At 38.5% G+C, this 20787-nt stretch overlaps 1 protein-coding gene across 3 annotated transcripts in view; it reads left to right on the top strand.

The window, feature by feature from the left end:
- The window catches only part of LOC134546234 (epidermal growth factor receptor), a 605999-nt gene that overhangs the window by 549166 nt on the left and 36046 nt on the right, over window positions 1-20787 (top strand). For all 3 annotated transcript variants that reach the window (XM_063388877.1, XM_063388878.1, XM_063388879.1), the window contains one exon: window positions 14146-14481. In XM_063388877.1, coding sequence (XP_063244947.1) covers window positions 14146-14481 — 336 coding nt within the window. The remainder of the gene's footprint in view (window positions 1-14145; window positions 14482-20787) is intronic.

Here is a 20787-nt window from a genome sequence, read left to right as displayed (position 1 = left end):
GATGCATGTATGCGCGTACCTATGTCCACGCCTTACAAGTTATACTTTATTATTTGTGTTTATTTAATGTGTTTTTTTTTCGGACTGCAACCTTTAGTTTGAAAAATACATAAGTACATGAAAGATAGCTTGGCGTTCAGAACACATACGGGTGCATGTTGCCACACGCGGGTCCGCCATCTTGACGACTTCGGCTCGCGGGTGCAGCAGAAAACGCGCGTGCGCATTAGAACTTCGGAAATTATCTACCTCCAGCGTGCGGAACGAAGACATTTTTCGGCTCAGTATGTATTTCTGAGATGAAAGGTAAAATGCTTAATCGTCGGTCTAATTAGCAAACCCGTTAACTCCTTGAAACCAAATTTTAAAACGCGTTTCTCCAACCTTATCGCTGGTTGTAACAATAGGCATACCTCGAAACATCACAGGTTCAATTTTTATTTGTAATATTAATAATACTGAGGTGATATGAACATAGACCCGTGACTCCTACTGTGGAATAATTTTTAAATGAATCTTTAAAATTAACAATTCAAACTTAAATTTGAAAAAAAAAATGTAAGTTAAGTTTGGATTTAGGAGAATAGCTATTTCAATTTCATTATTTGGATCTTTGAAGCTGAGGTTACCAAAAGTGGGAATTATGCCCCCTATAAAAATCTCATATATGAGACTTGGAGAGGACACGCAGAACATAATTAAAAAAAAGTGATGAAAAAAGCGAAAATTGACAAAAGGTGGAGTTACGTGGTTTGCATATTAGACAGACGTTATGCTATTGTGACAGTGGTTCGTAGTCCTACACCGTAATTCAAATCGAATTCATTTCTAAAATCGAAAATGGGCCCAAAAAATTTTGGGTGCGAGTTATAAACAAAAACCTCCCCGAAACGAGAGACTGTAGTAGTATACGAATGTATGTCCGACGGCAGGATTCAGGTTGTGGTGTGTGGTGGGGTCAATGACCGACCGACCTCTGACGTCACGGCGGCCATCTTGGATGAGTGTAACGGGACATAGCGTAACCGGACAAGTTTGACCTTGACCCCGGCGGCCATTTTGGATCCTCCATCTTGGATCCGCCATTTTGGATGACGTCATTATGTTCTCGAAAATTCCGGCATTGTGTTTTCCGCCATTTTGAATTATGACGTCACCGTTGCAATTTCCGTTACGGCCGCTATCTTTAACTTTTTTATTTATTATCCGATTTAAAAAAAAAATTTAAAATTTATTAAAAAATTCATTTAATAAAATTTTAATAAAATTTTTTTTTAAAAATCATACATTAACGACACGGAGCTCGGAGTCCGCGGTTCGAACCCGACGAGTGCAAAAAAAATTAAAAATGGCGACCGATCCTTCCCCCTAGGTGACTGCAGGCAGACTGACTCCCACCACTTTTTTTCAAAGCATATATATCGTCACCTAGTATGACGTCATGTCCGCCATCTTGTCTTCGATGCTGGAGACCACCATCTTGTTTTCGGCCGCTAGAGTACGCTGACGCCATGTTAGTTTAACTCTTACCCGCTAGAGTGCAGTAATCATTTATTATTGCTGTGACACCCGCCATCTTGAAATTCGGCCGCCATCTTGAAAATCATGTAATTATTTAGCTAGAAATTCGGGAAAAATTCCAAAATTCATTAAATAAATCACTCATTAATTTACATATCGATTCGATCCGCTCCAGTCCTTGGTTCGATCCTCGATCGATGCAATAATGTTTAATTTTATGAAGAAAAAACAATAACTTCAATAAACCATGTTCAACATTCTTAAAGAGACTTTAAATCCTCTACTACCATCATCCTATAAGCCATCAAGACCAACATATTGGAAATTCGTTATTTTAATGCTAGAGATTCGGGAAAAAGTTCAAAATTCATTAAATAAATTTGTAATCTATATACTGACTGATTAGATCGACTAAGCTCCTTGGTTCGATCCCTGGTTGATACAAAACAACTTTAATTTTAAAAAAGTACCACTAATGTGTAAGGTTTGAGAAAATAAAAACACCGCAAGTTCTTTTAAAAAAAAACTTTTATTACATACATACTACACTACTACAAGTACAAAAAAATTACACAGACAAATTACTAAAGCCTTGAGGATTTCTCGATTGAAACAGTCTTCTTATTGTACGGACTAAGCCTTTTACATGACTTTAAATGTCTATTCAGTTTATCAGGTCGACATATTGGTACACCACAATTTGCACACAAAGCAGAATTATCGACTTCATTAAAAGGACAGTGATATATTTCGTGTCGTTGTGCACTTTGAATATTTGCCAATGTTTTGTTACAAAATATACAGCATGATTCTGATGAATGTACAGACAGTCTATCACAATTCCTGAGGTGACGTTTTAATCTTCCATAACGTTTAAACTTGCTTAAACATCTGTTGCACTGATATTTAATGCGTTCAGAGTTATTATTACAATTGTGTATTACATAATCACGTAATTTCAAGTTTTTGATCTTGTCACAGTACGTACAGTTGGGCGATGGAACACTGTTGGATGCACCTTCCTTTATCAATGACACTGGAACTGTTGACAACCATTGTAACACTGCTGACATGTTAACTTCTGAAGCCGTTGAGGTCTGCTCTGCAGAAGATGTTGCACGCGTCGAAATCTCCTGCTGTGCTGAGAGAGCAGGTGTAGCTGTAGTCGACGTAGTCATCGTGGTCTGCACTGATGATGGTAGACCTTCGATCCAGGTTGGTGTTGATACTGGTAATGATGCCATCGAGTTCTCAAGAATAGATAGATACTGGTCCATTATGTTATACAAGTCTAACTATCCGAACCGTTCATCACCGCAGCCAGAGGCGGACTGAAGTCCATATCACCTGGGGTCTCACTTATATAGTCTCATTAGCCGGTACAACACATGAGTCAAATCAATAACCATGTTCATTATACGTCTCGGAGCATTTTTTATAATGACGATGTAAGCTATCGAGACGTGAAATTAGTTTATTGCACTTTTTGCACTGAAACAGTATTCTTTGAGCATTATTCTGACAGCTGCTTCTTTCATGTCTGCGCGCATTTGAAGTGAAAGTAAATGATGCGTCACAATATTTGCATTGATGCGATGTATGTTCTTCATGAATTGAAGTCTGGAATGCAGATGGTGAAACTTCAGCTGATGATGGAACAGCACGTATCGTTGTCTCCTCTGCAGCAGGTATCGGGATCTCCACCGCCACCGTGGTCTCCTCTGCAGTCGGTATCGGGATCTCCGACTCCATCATCGTTGCTGCCATCGAGGTCCCAGCTGCTGTCGGTAAACATTCTATTCCGGTCGACATAACTAAATCTCACGAAACTTAATGGAGAGAGCACGCCCGTACTGCACCGCGACCAGAGGTGAACTGCGGGTCCAGTCGTCTGAACCTCGCTTATATACCCGTGGTCTACTGGTATACCTCATGAGTCAAAATAATGTCTGTATTTAAAATTATTTTTTTTTCCTATTAGGTACCTAAAAATTGTAGAAATAAAAAGCATACGAGTTCAAGTTTTACACATTTATTTATAAAAATTACACAAATACATATTAGGTTAAGGAATCAAGCATTTTCACAAGCAAAGTCTTTAATGCCGCACGAACTGACACGTCGACTCCGGTCCCAACTGGTTCGTTGACTCCGGTTCCAACTGGTTCGTTGACTCCGGTTCCAACTGGTTCGCAGGCCACAGGATCAGGAACACAGGTTTCCAGCTGGTCATCTTCTGTGACGTTGACAACTCCGACAAGACATGGTCGATGACGTCTGTGACCACGTCTACGCCTGGGCTTTGGCTCAGTGCTAGTTGGGACAGATTCACTGCCTGAACTGCGACGACGAAACACACACCGTTTGGGCGTCTGCGTAGAAGCATCACAGGTCGCAACAGGTTGCAACACGCTCATGTTTGGTGTTGCACATGCAGACGAGGCGACTACCTCATCGATGCTAGCAGGAAGGATTGTGTGTGGTCTCATGTGATAGACGGCACAGTTTCCAGGTTCGCAACAAGCTACCAGCTGCTGAGTCGGTTCGTAGGACACAGGAAAGTGCGCAAACCGCCAATGCTGAGCACCTCCATCACAGGTTTCTGTATATGTACGTAGATATCCGGAATCCCAGTAGCTGTACTCAACACTGCTGAAGCTAGGTCTTGCGCTCACGTACACGTTAGCAGGATGAAACGTAAACATCTTCTTGCAGGTCGAACGTCAACTGAAGGCACGTACGTATGTACGCCATTTATATATGCAGGCTCCTACTAACAATGTGTGTGCCATTTCTGCATTAGCTGCGAGTTTGTACAGGCAGAGACACGTTCAAACTTGTCACATGGCTGCATGTCGTATATTGCACTAAGCTTGCGCAGGGAAGGACAGCCGTAGTCGGTCTGTATATCTACGATTTCAGCTGCTCCAACGTCGCACAGTTCTCGTAGCCATTTCTTCTGCGTAGATTATTTCGTTTTGAACTAGTAAATCTTGAAGTGTGTTTTTCACTTGGTGGTACGGAATTTTTCCTTCGTCCCACTCTAGTCCGTGATAGTATTTACATAGCCATTCGTTCGACCGTTTACTTTTTTCGTCTAGTAGTTTCCACGGATACGGAGGTCGGAAGCTGCGGGTTCGAGTCCGGCCGTCGTGAGTGACGGCAATTTCCTTGAGCACGAATCCAAAATACATAAATAGATTCTGCTAGCTTGTAAACTTATCATTGTTGAGCAAAGATAGAGTTTTAGTACAAGCCAGAATTTTATGTGTTTTTTTGTAGAATTTTCGTTGTTTTAAATTTTTTATTAATTTATTTTTATTTTCAATTTTTATTTTTTATTTTTATGATATCATAGAAAATGTGTGGTGGTTTTCTCCGTGTGCTCCCGATAATTCTTGTCAATTTTATGTCGGTTTTCTCCGTGTGCTCCTAATTATACTTGTCAATATTATGATGGTTTTTCTCCGTGTGCTCCCGATAATTCTTGTCAATATTATGATGTTTTTTCTCCGTGTGCTCCTGATTATTCTTATCAAAATAATGATGGTTTTCTCCTGTGCTCCTGATTATTTTTGTCAATATTTTGATGGTTTTTCCCGTGTTCTTGCAATCATTCCTGTGGTTTCTTTAAGTGTATCTGACTATTCTGAGAAACCGATCTCTCCATGAAGGAGTTTTACTCTTAATGAGACATGTCATTTTATTTGGAGTTACATTTAATTCGATAATTTCTGCTACTAAATCAAAACTTGTAATATTTTTATCATGTGGAATTAAAAAATATCATTTCTCAGTCAAATTAATATTACGCCATGAGACATCTGTGGAGCACCAACATGCAAGACGAACTTCCTTTTCCTTGGAGTCTAGCGAAGCCATCTTTCTTTTACGATCGTTAGTGAGCATCCCGCATCCTGCATTAAAGAACTAAATATTATTTACCTGCAAGCAATACGTGACGTCATCTGTTGTTGAAAAGCAGAACTAGTTGCAGCAAGTACTTTTGTATGAGATAAATTAACTCTCGCTGATGAAATATGAAAAAATTTCTATTTAAGTATTGGATCTAATTTAAAACTCTTAGTTTGCATCTGGCATTAGTCACAGAAGCTACAATGGATCGTGGTTTGTTATCTGCAGCTGAATCGGAAGGAAGCCGCTGTATATACTGTGGTAAGGATTTTGTCATGAGAAGGAATGCTAGACGTCATGAGAAGAATGATTGTGCTAGAAACCCACTACGCAACATGTTAAGCTGTAATCGTTGTAGCAGGTTGTTAACACGAATTGACAGCTTAAAAAGACATGATAGAACATGTAAAGTCAAGCCTACTTACGGCATAGAGGACACCGATGGATCCACTAGACTAAAGAAGAGTGATCTGCATTACGACAATAATTTTCCTTGTCCTGAACGTGATGGTATTAGCTCACCCGATCGTGAGGAAGAACATAAATTGAAGGCTGCTAATGGCTTCAGGAAGACTGAAACTAATGGAAGTATCAACACCGTGAAAAGTGAGAATACATTCAAGCCTATATTCAGTAGATCCTCCATTCTTTGTAAAAATGATGGACTCCTAAAAAGGAAGCATGAAGACGATGAAGACACTTCGACATCATCGATAGCGAATTCATACGGTAATCTGGGTGAAGAGGATGTCTTCTACAGTGATTGTTACAGTGACTCTGAGGCTGTTGACAAAGGCATAGACTGTGATGAAGCACCTAGAGCTGACAAGATCGAAGAATGTGACGATGTCCTGAGACCGAAACGATGGAAACGTCGTGTTATAATAAATAAATCTGATAATGCTTATTATGATCACTGGGACGATTGTGATATTAAAAGTATTTATAATAAACAAGCAAGTAAGATGGTGGTAGAAGAGATTGATTATACATCGTGGAACGATCCAAACATATTGGTTGACCGGCTAAGACTTCTACATGGCTCGCTTTGTGCAGGAAACTATCCGTGCATCAAAGAAATATCCTTCATACTCAAAGAACTGAGGAAAGCTGGCTACATACAATAATGGCTTCTTTTACTTGTATTTGTGTAATGTTGAGAAGTAATAAAATATTAAAAGTAAAAATTTAATGTTTTTATTTCTTGTATTCTGATTTCCAACTAAGCCTGTGTGTTTCCGCTACTGTATGTGTGATCATTACGTTTCCTGTGTGTACTGTGTGTACGTTCCGTTTCCTGTGTGTACTGTGTGTACGTTCCGTTTTCTGTGTGTACTGTGTGTACGTTCCGTTTCCTGTGTGTCCGTGTAATGTTGAGAAGTAATAAAATATTAAAAGTAAAAATTTAATGTTTTTATTTCTTGTATTCTGATTTCCAACTAAGCCTGTGTGTTTCCGCTACTGTATGTGTGATCATTACGTTTCCTGTGTGTACTGTGTGTACGTTCCGTTTCCTGTGTGTACTGTGTGTACGTTCCGTTTTCTGTGTGTACTGTGTGTACGTTCCGTTTCCTGTGTGTCCTGTGTGTACGTTCCGTTTTCTGTGTGTACTGTGTGTACGTTCAGTTTCCTGTGTGTACTGTGTGTACGTTCTGTTTTCTGTGTGTACTGTGTGTACGTTCCGTTTTCTGTGTGTACTGTGTGTACGTTCCGTTTTCTGTGTGTACTGTGTGTACGTTCCGTTTCCTGTGTGTACTGTGTGTACGTTCCGTTACCTGTGTGTACTGTGTGTACGTTCCGTTTCCTGTGTGTACTGTGTGTACGTTTCGTTTCCTGTGTGTACTGTGTGTACGATCCGTTTCCTGTGTGTACTGTGTTCATGGTCTATATGTCTGATATTGACATGACCCGGACTTGCGGTCCGTGTCTTTACGATGACGGTGCTGCCTTTTCGTTGTCGGTGCTTCCAAAATGTGCTGCATTTTCGATGGCGGTGCTGTCTTTTAGATGTCGGTGCTTCCAAATGTGCTGCCTTTTCGTTGTCGGTGCTTCCAAATGTGCTGCCTTTTTTTATTGTGCTTCCAGAATGTGCTTCCTTTTTGTTGATGGTCCTTCTATTTTTAATGTTGTTTTGACTCTAGTATTATTGTAGATGTTTCTTGATTTGACTAGCGTATTATTCCATACGGTGCATGTATATAAGCGAGTCCTAGACAGCAGGGCGCTCAGTTTGTTACTGACGTCGGCGGTGTAAGGATCACCTAGTTTATTTCTTCTGGTGCATTAATCACGTAATTACCTGTTCTTGCGAACTCGATGGCATCTTTACCGACTTTAACGTCGAACTCGATGTAGGTTGTACCATCGTCTACGGGAACCTTTACGACAGCTACGACGGAGAAGGAGCAGATTCCGTTGACAACCACGTCGACAACACTGGAGGAGATTTCAACAGACGCGATACCACCAGCAGAAGAGACTTTAATCCCGGTAGTGCTGGCTGTGCAGGAAAACTCGATGAACTTCGTTTCGCCCTCGATGGAGACTTCAATGGATGCCGAATCGACAACAACTAACGAACATCGGTGCTGTTACTGTGACAAGATTTTCTCAAACAGCAGCAATGCTCGACGGCATGAGAAGAGAGAATGTGCCAAGAACCTATATCGTAAAATGTTTGTTTGTGAGAAATGTCATAAGCAGTTTGCCAGAAAAGATAATATGAAAACGCACATGAAGACATGTAAAGGTCCTGCTGTGCGGCAGAAAGTAAAGGTTTCGGTGCAACAGCGATGCGTCGATGTTCATAAGAGTATGCCTGGAAATGGTACTACTGTTGCAACGTCCATATCTGGATCGGGTCTGAAAGGTTCGTCTACATCGGCACGGTATCCTTGCAGCTACTGTGATATGTCGTTCACATTTTCCCATGATGCACGAAGACATGAGCGGAGCAAATGCAAAAAGAATCCTTCTCGTATAAAGTTTCGATGTGATGATTGTCATGAATGGTTTACTCGAATTGATAGTTTGCGACGACATGCGAAAATATGTAAAGGTGAAGTCCGTGTGCCTACTGCTGAACTACCTGCAGACATTTCGACTCCTCGCTTTAGATTGAAGGCTCGTGAGCGTACAATAAAAAAAAAACAGATGCGCAGCAACCGATTGCTATGACGACTGAACATGGACCTAAACCTAAGACTGTGTTCGGAGCATTACAAGTGAACGATAATGGTTTCTACTTGGCGCAGACTGCATTTCGTGGAACGTTGAAAGACTACTATTATCTAAATACGTTCGGTGAGTCGAAGGATATTTGTACTTTTCTTGATGATATCAGACAGGACATAATCAATCAGCTTACTGATGACGTAGCAACAAACGGACCATTAAAATATAACTTGTGGTTGGACTGTCTATATGGAAAGCCATATCCGTTAGATGACAAAGTGAAAAAGTGTGCATTCAAGACATCGGCTACAGTAATTTATAGTTCTAACGATGTGAAGCAAACTGTTAAACACGGTATCCAGAAACTCTGTCAAGAAGAGGAGAACTATGTCAGTAAAGGATCTGGTTGGACTCTGTCTAGTATAAACCGATTGGAGCTAAGAATAAGTCATTTCACACCGATGCGGAACTAAATGAATGATTATAAATTTGCTAGCTTTCGTAAGTGATCCTGTAGTAGAATAGAAATTATGTAATAAATATTCTGTTTGTAAAAGAACTTGCGGTGTTTAATTCCTCGAACCTGTTACTATTATGTTAAATTGATGTTATATTTAATTTTTTTGTATCGGCCAGGGGTCGAACCAAGGATAGGAACTGACCGGGTCAATCAGTATATTGATTGCAAATTTATTTAATAAATTTTGGAACTTTTCCCGAATTTCTAGCTAAATAATTACGGATTTTCAAGATGGCGGCCAAATTTCAAGATGGCGGGCACCTTAGTAATAAATGATTACTGCACTCTATCGGGTAAGAGTTAAACTAACATGGCGTCAGCGCACTCTAGCCGACGATACAATGATGATGGCTTCCAGCATCGAAGACAAGATGGCGGACATGACGTCATACTAGGTGAATATATATATGCTTTGAAAAAAGTGGTGGGAGTCAGTATGCCAGCGCCCTCCACGAGGGAATGATCGTATGTCATTTTTATTTTTTTTTTGCCCTCACCGGGTTCGAACCGAGGACTCTGAGCTCCGTGTCGTAAAGTACATTTTTTATAAATAATTTATTAAATTTTTATTAAATGGATTTTTTATAATTTTTAAATTTTTTTTTCATTCCAATCGGATAATAAATAAAAAATTTAAAGATGGCGGCCGTAACAAAATTTGCAACGGTGACATCATCATCCAATATGGCTGCCATGACATCCTTATTTTCAAGGTCGGCGGCTTATAAGCGGCTAGCTCTTAGGAGTTTTAAGCCGCTTTTAGGAGTTTTCGTTTTTTCTAGGGCAAAGCGACTTTTGAGGATTTTCGAAATCCTAATTTTTGAACTGTGGAATTATTTGAGATTTTTTGGCGGAAATTTTTTTCAAAAAAATTGAAATTTTGGCGATTTTTGAGGAATTTTGGGCAATTTTTGCCCAATTTTGGTCATTTTTGGCGATTTTTGAGGATCAAATTCCAGGTCAAGGTCAAAGGTCAAGGTCAAGGTCATCCAAGATGGCCGCTGTGACGTCAGAGGTCGGTCGGTCATTGACCCCACCACACACCACAACCTGAATCCTGCCGTCGGACATACATTCGTATACTACTGACTGTTGAGAAAATAACTAGCCCATATAAGGAAAAAAACAAAGAAAGAAAAGATATATATATATATATATATATATATATATATATATATATATATAGTATGTAGATGTAAAATGTATGTGGACAAAATGAAGACATTAAAAATTTAACACAAATATATTAATTATTGACATTAGGCACTACATATATATATATATATTACATATACTAGCAACCCATCCCTGTTGCGATCAACTAATATGAAGTCATTTAGATTTAATAAGTCAGTACTTATAAGTATAAAGTTCTCGTAAGTGTCGGGTGTTTCCGAAAAATTATGTATCTACTAACACGAACGGCCCATAACTGAAGAATTTATTTGTGAACTGTGTTGATAGCTTTTTTCTCACAAGCGTAAACCACGTAAGCTCCCTAAAAGATTCTTTTTACGACGTGATCGCAAAACCTCGAGATTTCTGTACTATCTTTAAATTCAATATGAACGTATTATATACATAAACCTTCTAGAAGAAATTCTCTCATTGATGGTGAAAACCGCATCATAATCCATTGTGTAGTTTAGAAGTAAGTGAACAAACAGACAGACGCGGATAACGACTTTGTTTTAAATTATTTAAAGATTTGATGGTTCGTTTCCCGTAATTACTGACTGGGGTTGGCACGTATACAGAGATCTACTACCCACCCACCACACCCAAAGGACAGTGACATGGGAGTGACGTATCTGGCTGCATCCCAACACTAGCCTAATGAATCCCTCAGCTAAGGGATCCACTAGAAGTGCATCTTAGTGGATGCGGCCATCTGAGCGTTGCTTACGATTTCTCACAAGGGATGCCGATGCATCCCCTGCGTCTAATAGCTTTGGAATCGTGTTTACTTTTGTTTGTATATAATATTACTTATGATTTTTGGCATACGATTCATTTAAAACGCAATAAGCGTAAGTGGTAACTTAACTAGAGACAAAATCGTTAATAAAAATTACCGAAAGGTGAACTTAAACTTATAGGGTTATTTTATGCTTATTATAAGTATTTTTGGTACATATCAAACGTTTAACTTTGATAGCTTACATGTTAACATCCACGCTACATTAAAGTTTTAAAATGGGTCGTTATTTACGTTTTGGTGATTATTCTTATATATATTGTGACTTAAAATGGCTGCGTGCACATTAATACGACCAACTGTCAACAGGTGGTGCTAACAATAAAAGTATTCGGATAATATCCATCCCTTAACATTGTGGCTGCATTTGATAAGGGGTGTAGGGATGTGTGTGGTGTGGATTCATCCTTATGGATTCATGTCCCATTCCAGGTCATTATTTTATTTTTATGTTTAACACTGTTTAAATTGTAGACATTTTGAGTGACCGAACTTCAGCAAAATGGAATAAATATAGAAAAAAAATTGGGTTTAAAGGCACTGCAGTGACTACTGCGTGGTATAGTTTAAAAATCTTTCAGAAAAATCTTTAGTTATATCAAGCCTTTTAAAATCACAATAATTCTGATGATAATATATATATAATTTTTTTCTGAAAGAAATAAACTATTTCAGTCAGTAAAATTGTTTTTAAACCTAAACAGTTCTGTTTTATATTCTCCTTATCCATACTGCACAAAAACGTTAAAAATGCATCGTTACCAAATAATCATGAAAAAGTATGTGTTAGGTATATATTTTTTGCATTTTTTGAAAGTTCACTCAAAAAGTAGGCAAGTTTAACCGTGTGGAATATAAATACAAAATAATGATCTGAAACGAGACATACGCCCTTAAAGTATTCGAATACAGTCTCTGACTTTCCTTACTCTGTGCTGGCGAGCTCAGCGCCGCCCAAGGAGGAAGGCTGGTGTATGTAGGTCACCGGCAGTGACGCGTTCCGAAACTCACTTGCTACGTCACAGCCGGTGCGGGCCCCTGCGTGGGCGAACTCCTGAAACTCGTCTCGAGTGGGCTGCGACCAGTGGCGGAGTGACGCCGTACTCCCTGGCGAGCCGCGAAGTGGTTGCGCGCGCTGAATTCGGTGTGCAGAACTACAGTTAAAACTGCTCATCAGAGTGGTGTCTGTTTTCGAAAAGCATTTATGCATACACTTAAGGCGGATGAGTAGTTCTGTCCCTGTACCTAATTTTTAAACTGTATTTTTAGAAGTTTGGAATTAGTTGAAACGTGCCACTATGCTCGACAAGAAGACTGCGTGTCATTCCAGAGCCTTGTGCTTAGAGTAGATGCTTCGCTTGAAGCACCAGCGAGTGTCACACTTATCATCACGCCAATCCAACACAGATGCACCCCTGACTAGGCGGGCCCCTTAACGTTAGACCAATTAGCAGTCATACAACAAAGCGAAGGTTTTGTAATGAATCGTATTTGCTATCTGTACAAATATATTTTGTTGGTATCAAACAGAAGACTGGTTTTTGCGACGAAAGGCGACTGGACCATCAATGTTATTGTACCTAAAAGAGAGAAGGGGGGAGGTTGTCTCTCTCTATCTCTCTGTACGTATCTCTCTCCTCCCTTTTCTACTACCGCACTTTTTTTTCGATACGTTACTGATATGAGTGCACATCTTCGTACTTATAAAGTTTTACTTTAAAATATTCATCAACAAATTAATGATCATAGATGTAGGGTTGGACACCGTATTTGAGGTATCTTCTTTTATCGAGAATAGGTTTACTTTCAACTGTTACGTCGCCTTTCATTAGTCCCTGACATGTTTTTTTTTTTTTTTTTTGTAAAGGAGGTCTACACTCCGACGTGGAAGAATATAAAACGGGGCATTGTGTTGTTTGACGGCACCCCACACCTCTTATCCGCTGCTCACAGTGTTTCCACAAAGAGGAGCTCTGTCCTCTCCTCCGGAAGACTGAGAGAGAGGGAGGAAGAGAGAGATATGCCTTGAGCCCTCGGAGGTCGTGTTCGCGAAGATACGCGGCCCACTTACGTGCTGTCGACGGCGTAGCACTTAGCGTCCTGGCACGTATCCCTGCTCCTTCCTGCTGTCCTTGTTTGCTCGGCTCATGTCATCGGTAGATATGTCACACGTACAGGCTGCCATGGCGGGTAACAAGTAAGGGAGTTGGTGGGTACGATTTTTGTCATGTTCATACTTGAAGTCAAAATGAGAACATCCCCACCCCCCTTTCCTATCTACATAGCAAAACAATTTTGATCATAATGAAGTTTAACAACGCAAATTTATTGCAGATGTGTTGGTATTATAATATTCTCTACATGATGGCATCTTTACGATTCTTCCTAGCGAGTTCTTTTTAAACTATTGAACAAACTTCTGGCATATTAGCTGTTATACAGCTACGATTTGTTTTTGCTCTCCAATTGCTAACCAAGTTGACTTCAACTTCAGAATAGACCATGGTCATATGGATAGTCTGGCAAAACAAACACTCGGACGGGAGGTTCAAACCCAATGTGTTAGTTTTATATTGTTAATTTAACTACCTGACGACTAATTGCGTAGTAACAGAGATTTAAACGGTGCGAGAAACACTTACTGCTGTTTTGTAATAAAATAGGAGTGTTCTAAATAAATTAGGAGGAGATGCAAAATTTATGGTATGCCACACCACAAAGTATGTGGTTACCAAAATAAAGTGAATTAATTCTTACTGGTTTGTCTGCTTATGAATTACTTCTCACAATATAAATAGTTATGCTAGTAATATATTATGAAAGCTACTATCTAGCGGGCGGGCCCGAAATTGCTTGAAAAAACTAGGCCAGTCTTGGTCTTAACTTTGTGATTTTGGTTTTCTCAATTTTCTTAACATATATTCTGTTCCCAATTACAATAATATTTTGTGAAAACAAAAGTTTTGTGTTATTACTCCGACGGAAGTTTGTTGTGGATGTTTGTTGTGACGCGGCGGTCGCGTGTCCCCTGTTGCAGTCTGCATCGGCACCAACGGCCGCATGTCGGTGCCGTCGAACCGCGAGCACCACTACCGCAACCTGCGCGACCGCTACACCAACTGCACGTACGTGGACGGCAACCTGGAGCTGACGTGGCTGCAGGACGAGCACCTGGACCTCAGCTTCCTGCAGCACATCCGCGAGGTCACCGGCTACGTGTTCATCTCGCACGTGGACGTGAGCCGCGTCGTGCTGCCTCGCCTGCAGATCATCCGCGGCCGCACCGTCTTCAAGCTCAGCATCTACGAGGAGGAGTTCTCGCTGCTCGTCACGCTCTCCAAGATGCACAACCTGGAGATGCCGGCTCTCAGAGGTTGGTGGCGCCGTCTCTCTGTGTGCTCGCCGTTTACGTGGCTCCGTGCGACCAATAGAAGCCACGCTTTTTTGCCTTCTGAATACGTTAAAAATTGCTTCAAGTAGGGCAAACCGTGGTAATTTTGTGATAAAACGTTATTTTATGATAATTTAAATGGTTGGAATAATGGCAAGTCAATTTTTTATTTGTGTAAAAATAAAATACGCACTAATTTCATTAGTATTGGTGTATTTTAAATGTTATTATACGAATATTATTTGTTTTTATTCATAATAATTTTATTGATAACTAATTGTATATACTAGGTAATTTTGTGGTATCGTTACGTGGAAATACCATGATAATTTTATGATAGTTTCTAACTCTGTTAATCATATTAAGGAAAAAATTCCATCAATGCGCCATTAATTTTTATATGTTAACTAGCTGCAATACCCGGCGTTGCCCGGGCTGAACACAGGGTGAAGGGGACCTTTTTCGAAATCAGATGTAGTTAGTAATTGTCTTCTTCATTTGAATGTCAAGTGTGAAAATTAATTTATATCACTTTCAGATCCCGACAGACGTTGTTCTGTCAGTTTATAGTTATTTACCTGGTCTGTATGTAATTTAGACTTGATAAAGCAACTAGCTGCAGTACCCGGCGTTTCCCGGGCTAAACACATGGAGCTTTATTGTCTGCGAGTTAAAGCAAACTGGATAGCGCTATATGACAGTGTGTTGGACATAGAGAAATATCACACAATTACTGTTTGTATGTTTATGATCTATGATTTTTTGTTTACCCATGGCGATCTGTTATTTATTATTAATTATAAATTATTAAGACCATTAATCGAAATAAAAACTATCCTATCTCTCAAGTTGGAAAAAATTACACATAAATGCCAATTTTCATCGAAATCGGTTGACTTGGTGAAGAGTTCACTGGAAACAAACATCAGGACACTGGATTTATATATATTAAGATTTTAAAGTTTTACATGTTATTTCCTTTATTTATTTCCGAAACACAGTAAAAATCATGTTGATAATTTCTTTAAATTAAATAGTAACAATAAAACATTTTCTCCATAGCAAATCATTGGAACAGTGTCAAAATAGATTATAAAGGGATTTCAAGAATAAAAAAACATTTATCTTCTTTAGTATTGCCCTGACATTCTTCACGCATGAATATGTCGTCATCAGCATCATACAATATTTGATTTTTAGTGTTATACAGAAACTACACTGAATCCATATGGCTCCAATTTTATCCCTTGCATTGTCATTGTAACTGTTGCCACAACTCCACACATGCAGTCATATCTCTCCTGCTCTCCAGAATTGCTGGCTGCTGCACTGGTATTGCTCTGCTTCTTTGGTCTGCTTGTAGTAAAAAAATTACCACATTTATTGAATCAAAATAAAAACAATAATGCTTAGCTTCGTAAAATACTTAATTAAAATTAACCTGCAAAAGTACTGCTGATGGTTCTCCCTCACATGGATTCAGGCATTTTGCTCTGGAATCTCTCTTAGCCTTGATTGTTCCTTGGGGCCTTACTTTCAGTGGCCTCTGCTGACAAAGAAAGAAGAGTCAACATCGTCAACTGGTTAAATTGCTTGTTCATGAGTTGTAGCTGTCAGTTTTGATATAGGCATGGCCTCTTCTGAGATAGCATTAGGGATTAGTGGGAAAATGCCTATCGTGCTGAAATCACTGAAAAAAATGCTAGTCTCAATAGTCTGTTAAAATCAGCATGACTTGGATTGTGTGAAGGATTTTCTCTAATGTGGCTACTGAGGATCTTCCCCCAAGCTTGCTTCAATGGTCGGAAAACTCCTACATCCAGTGGTTGTGAAAGATGAGTTGTGTGAGGCGGGAATGTGAAAAGAAAAATCCTATTCTCTTTCGCAAGTGAAGTGACATCTTCCGAAATATTTGAAGCTTGGGTATCCATATATAAAGACAACTGGTCTGGTGTGTTTGGTAGGATGGAGTTGATGCAGTGCCGGAACCACTCAGATGAAAGCGCTTACCATTGATCCAACACTTTGGTGCGAGCCTAATTAAACTTTCTGGGGTGGCATTCATTAGCAGAACACAATTCAACCTAATACCCTTTAAAATATTCATGGGTGGTACTCAATGACCAATGGTATTCACACACGCCAGCATGGTGTGGTTTTCAGGACGATCGGTATATGTTCTCTTGTACACATATATGTTTCCAATCGCTGTTACGATTTTAGAAGGCTTAACAACGTGTACCAAGCCTGTTTCGTCACAGTTTGAAATTTGATCTGGAGAGTCATTGATTTGCAGCTTTTTTAGAAGTTCATCCAGGCTTGCGAAGAAGTCATTGATGATTGATCTGTTTGCCATTGATGATCTGTATGCAGCAATGTTTTCTGGGACCCGAAGTGTCAAGCCATATCGATTCTTGAAGTCATTCCATCACCATTCGCCTGCTGCTTCTTCGTCACTGTTGAAGGGGCGTTTCTTCCCAGAAATCACTCCAAGTTTGTAAGCAAGTCTACGAATTTTAATGACGGTCAACCCCAAAAAAAGTTTCTGCATTGCGATGATATATGTATAAATTATTATTTGTTCTAATTCAAGTTTGGTAAACAGTATCCTAAGTGTCTCAAGACTTCTTCATCCTTGATCCTCGTAACAAAGTATTTAAGATTGGACCAAGGAATGTTGCATTATTTTGATGGCTTGTACACGGAGTAACAATTTATTTCCATTTTGGTGCCTTGTAGAGGTCTGAATGGTCATACTGACGATATTTTGTTGCCATCTGGCTCACAAGAACAAAACAAAACTTTAGCAATTAACTAGTAATGCAAGTGTTATAAAATCCAAACATCTTGGCTCCTAAATATATATATATATATATATATATATATATATATATATATATATAATTTATAGCCACTCGGAAAATCATTTACTTAATTGTGTAGGTTAAAATTCAGTAAGTGTTTAGAATCAGATGACTGAAAGAAATATGTGACTGAATATAATCGCAAATAAATAACTAAAACACAATTTTTTCAAGTCACTAATACATTTGTGATTACACTATACAAAAAATTTAAATATCGTATGGTAAAAACGCGATACCTAGGTTATTTCGTGCTACCCTAAATTTATGTTAAATTATATTCAAAGTGTAACTAACAAGCATTAGTTTCGACACAATTATTAAAATAATCAGAATTAATTTTTACACTGTTGTCACACATTTCTAAACAATACAACGAAAGACACTGAAATATATCTTCTCCTAAATGCTAAAATTATTCTTCGTGTTGATAAGGTAATATAAGGTTTTGGTTTTCAAAAAATATATATATTAATGGTATTAAAAAATAGCTTAAGATATATACTATGATTTTACCAAAGACAATCACCTATCTGTTTTGTTAGTTTGTCAAAAGCTAAACATTAACACATGTAATAGCCTTCATCACATCTCAAAAATCCAACATGAAAAGACAATTCAACTCACTGTGCACAAAGGAACGATTTTGTAGAATCCCGCGTTAGTTATTCCGGACACAGACATGCCGCCGTATATACCAACGAACTTTCTAACTGAAAGAGCAGTGGGTTTTTCCGTGACCGAACGATTAAAATATGTAATGTACTTACCACTGCCACGAAATTACCAAGGTTTATCTACAAGAATATCTACTGTTCTAATATTACTCATTGTTTATTTTTATTACATACGTGAACTCACCCGTGCTATGATCTCGAAGCGTAATATTTTTTTAGTCAAATTTATGTTCGTAACCTTGAAATGCAATTTCATTGGTAGCCATTTGTTACTTTTCCGTGCATCGTGAAAGCAGAAGACGTGATAGTGAAATGTCCCGGGAGATTCGTCTCTGTTTACGTGCCGTTGTAGAACCGGCCTTAGATATTGTCAGGAGACAGGAAGCTGTCACTTTTTAACCTCCCCATCGCTATATTGTTCCGCCTAAAACATTGCGGAAATGGAACTTGATAACGTCTGATAATGGTCAGTAATGTATGAATTAGAATCTATGTCGTTCAACACAGTCACTTTCATGAAATACTGTTTCCACAATGCAACAACTCCACCAGTGTTCTGGGCGTCTAACCGATGGCGCAACAATTAGCTGAGGGAAAACAAACCACTTACCCAGTTACTACTTATGTGATGATATATACGTGGTCACCCCCCTGGGTGACCACGCATTCTTGCCATTTCAAACATTTTGGTACCGCTTGCAATAAAACTTCCGTGCTAAAGGTTTTTAGTCCACATAGCATAGGACTTAGTTTTGACTACTTGAAGTCAACACTTGTGAACTGGTGTGATTATCATGATAGTTGTAGTCGCCCGCGTGAAATAACTAGTTATTTCCTCGCGGCGCTTACAGACTAGAGCCTGTTAGTAAATATGTGGTAGCAGCACGGCGTAGAAAGTCTGGGAGATGATTTTTGCCTTGACATGCCAAACAATTATAATAAATAGTTCAAAATTATAAATATAGCAACAACAAAAAAATGGAAAAATTCAAGATGGCTGGGCAATTAATCCACCTTAAGGATGTACCATTAAGTGCGTTCTCAGATCCAAACGTAAGGCGGGCCCCTTTTCATAACGCGCGCTGTCTCACGGGGAAGGAGGACAGTGATGGCTCCAGGAAGACTTCTCGAGATAGGCTATTGTAGAATGAGGCAGTTGCAAAACATGACATTAAATAAGTTAGTGCTATACCTTGGAATATTTACAAAATTTATGGTCTTAAATATAGAACTCAGTACTTTCATGGGACCTTTAACGAAATACAATTTAAACACATGAATTTAAGTACTTAATTAAAAATATAAAGCCATATGCTTAAGAACTATATATATATATATAATTCGGGCTCTGGAGAGGATATCGACCCTCTTCCCCCGTTCCTTTTGCCATTTGAAGCCGCTCTTGAAGGTTCCATGTTAAACTCTTTAACAAAAGGAAGAACTTATTTATTTAAAAGAAAAACCTGTTTTCACCAATAGTACGTCTTAGCCATGTTTTTATACACAATAGCAAAAGGAAGAACACAATTTTTTCACCATTCATGCTTCCCCATCAGCCATTGTTCAGCCTTGTGCCCCATGTACCACCAATAAGGTAAAAGCTCTTGAATACGGCAGTATCAGGTACACGGCCGTCACGGATTTTGCCGGATAATGGAACTTTATACAGTTTTGATGTGACTGCAAAAAATAATAATATGCATTATAATGATATTCAAAACAATTTGTAATAAGCTGATCTAGCTCTACATTGTAAGTATACAGTGTAATATTGTGCAAACGTGATGTGTTAAAGCGATAAAACTGGTCTCCACAAGAAAAAAAATCTGAGCTGAATTTAATTGTGGTATGTGATACAAAAACTATTTCTGGTGGAATTGAATTACATTTTTTTTAAACATCTCACACCATTATATGTATTAAAATGTTAACCAAAAATACGTTGATAGACATTTGCAAAGCGTGATTTGTGCCATACGTTTAATGAAACAATATTTCTTCTCCCTTAAGGCCCGTTCACACAACGAGGCATCAATAAGATATTAACATTTTACTGTCCGTCTGCCGCTTCCACAGTGCACGGAAATGTGACAAATGGCAATAAATGAGATTCAATATAACTGGTACTAAATATTAATTTAAATTAAAAAATTGTGAAAAATAACACAATCAGGATGTACATAAATAATAAAATAAACCACAATATAATGATAGAACGCTATTCGGAGCAATTAGTCATTATTTATATTTAATTTAAATATTTTGCATTTAATCTTTAAACTCCTTTGAATTATTTTCAGATGCACACATACATTTTAAAGTGAACAAATCAATATTCCATGAAGTCATTGTAGTATTTACAATAACAGAAAACAATATACCATAATCAAGAGTGATACATTAAAACCTTAGGTGGCGGTACACATTTGCAACAAAAGTAAGTTTCGCATACTGATGTATTTTTCTTTCTCAAATACCTGCATTTCTATTCAAGGCTATAGATAACAGTTCTGAAAGTTTAGATTACTTATTCATGTCTAGTGTTCGACAAAATTGTTTTATGCTATCCTATGCTAGTATGTACGCTGTAAGTATCACTTACAGGCATCTTACTATATTGAAATAGAACAGTAAATAAGTAATAAATTACGTATTAAAAATAAGCGTTAAAAAAGAACCTCCGCGTTTCTTTGAATGTGTAATTAAGCTTTCTCTCTTGAGTACATAATTAAGGGCAGTAATACACC

The sequence above is a fragment of the Bacillus rossius genome, chromosome 1 (assembly GCF_032445375.1).
Source record: "Bacillus rossius redtenbacheri isolate Brsri chromosome 1, Brsri_v3, whole genome shotgun sequence".
Taxonomy (NCBI): domain Eukaryota; kingdom Metazoa; phylum Arthropoda; class Insecta; order Phasmatodea; family Bacillidae; genus Bacillus; species Bacillus rossius.
This window is presented reverse-complemented; position numbering and strand designations above follow the sequence as displayed.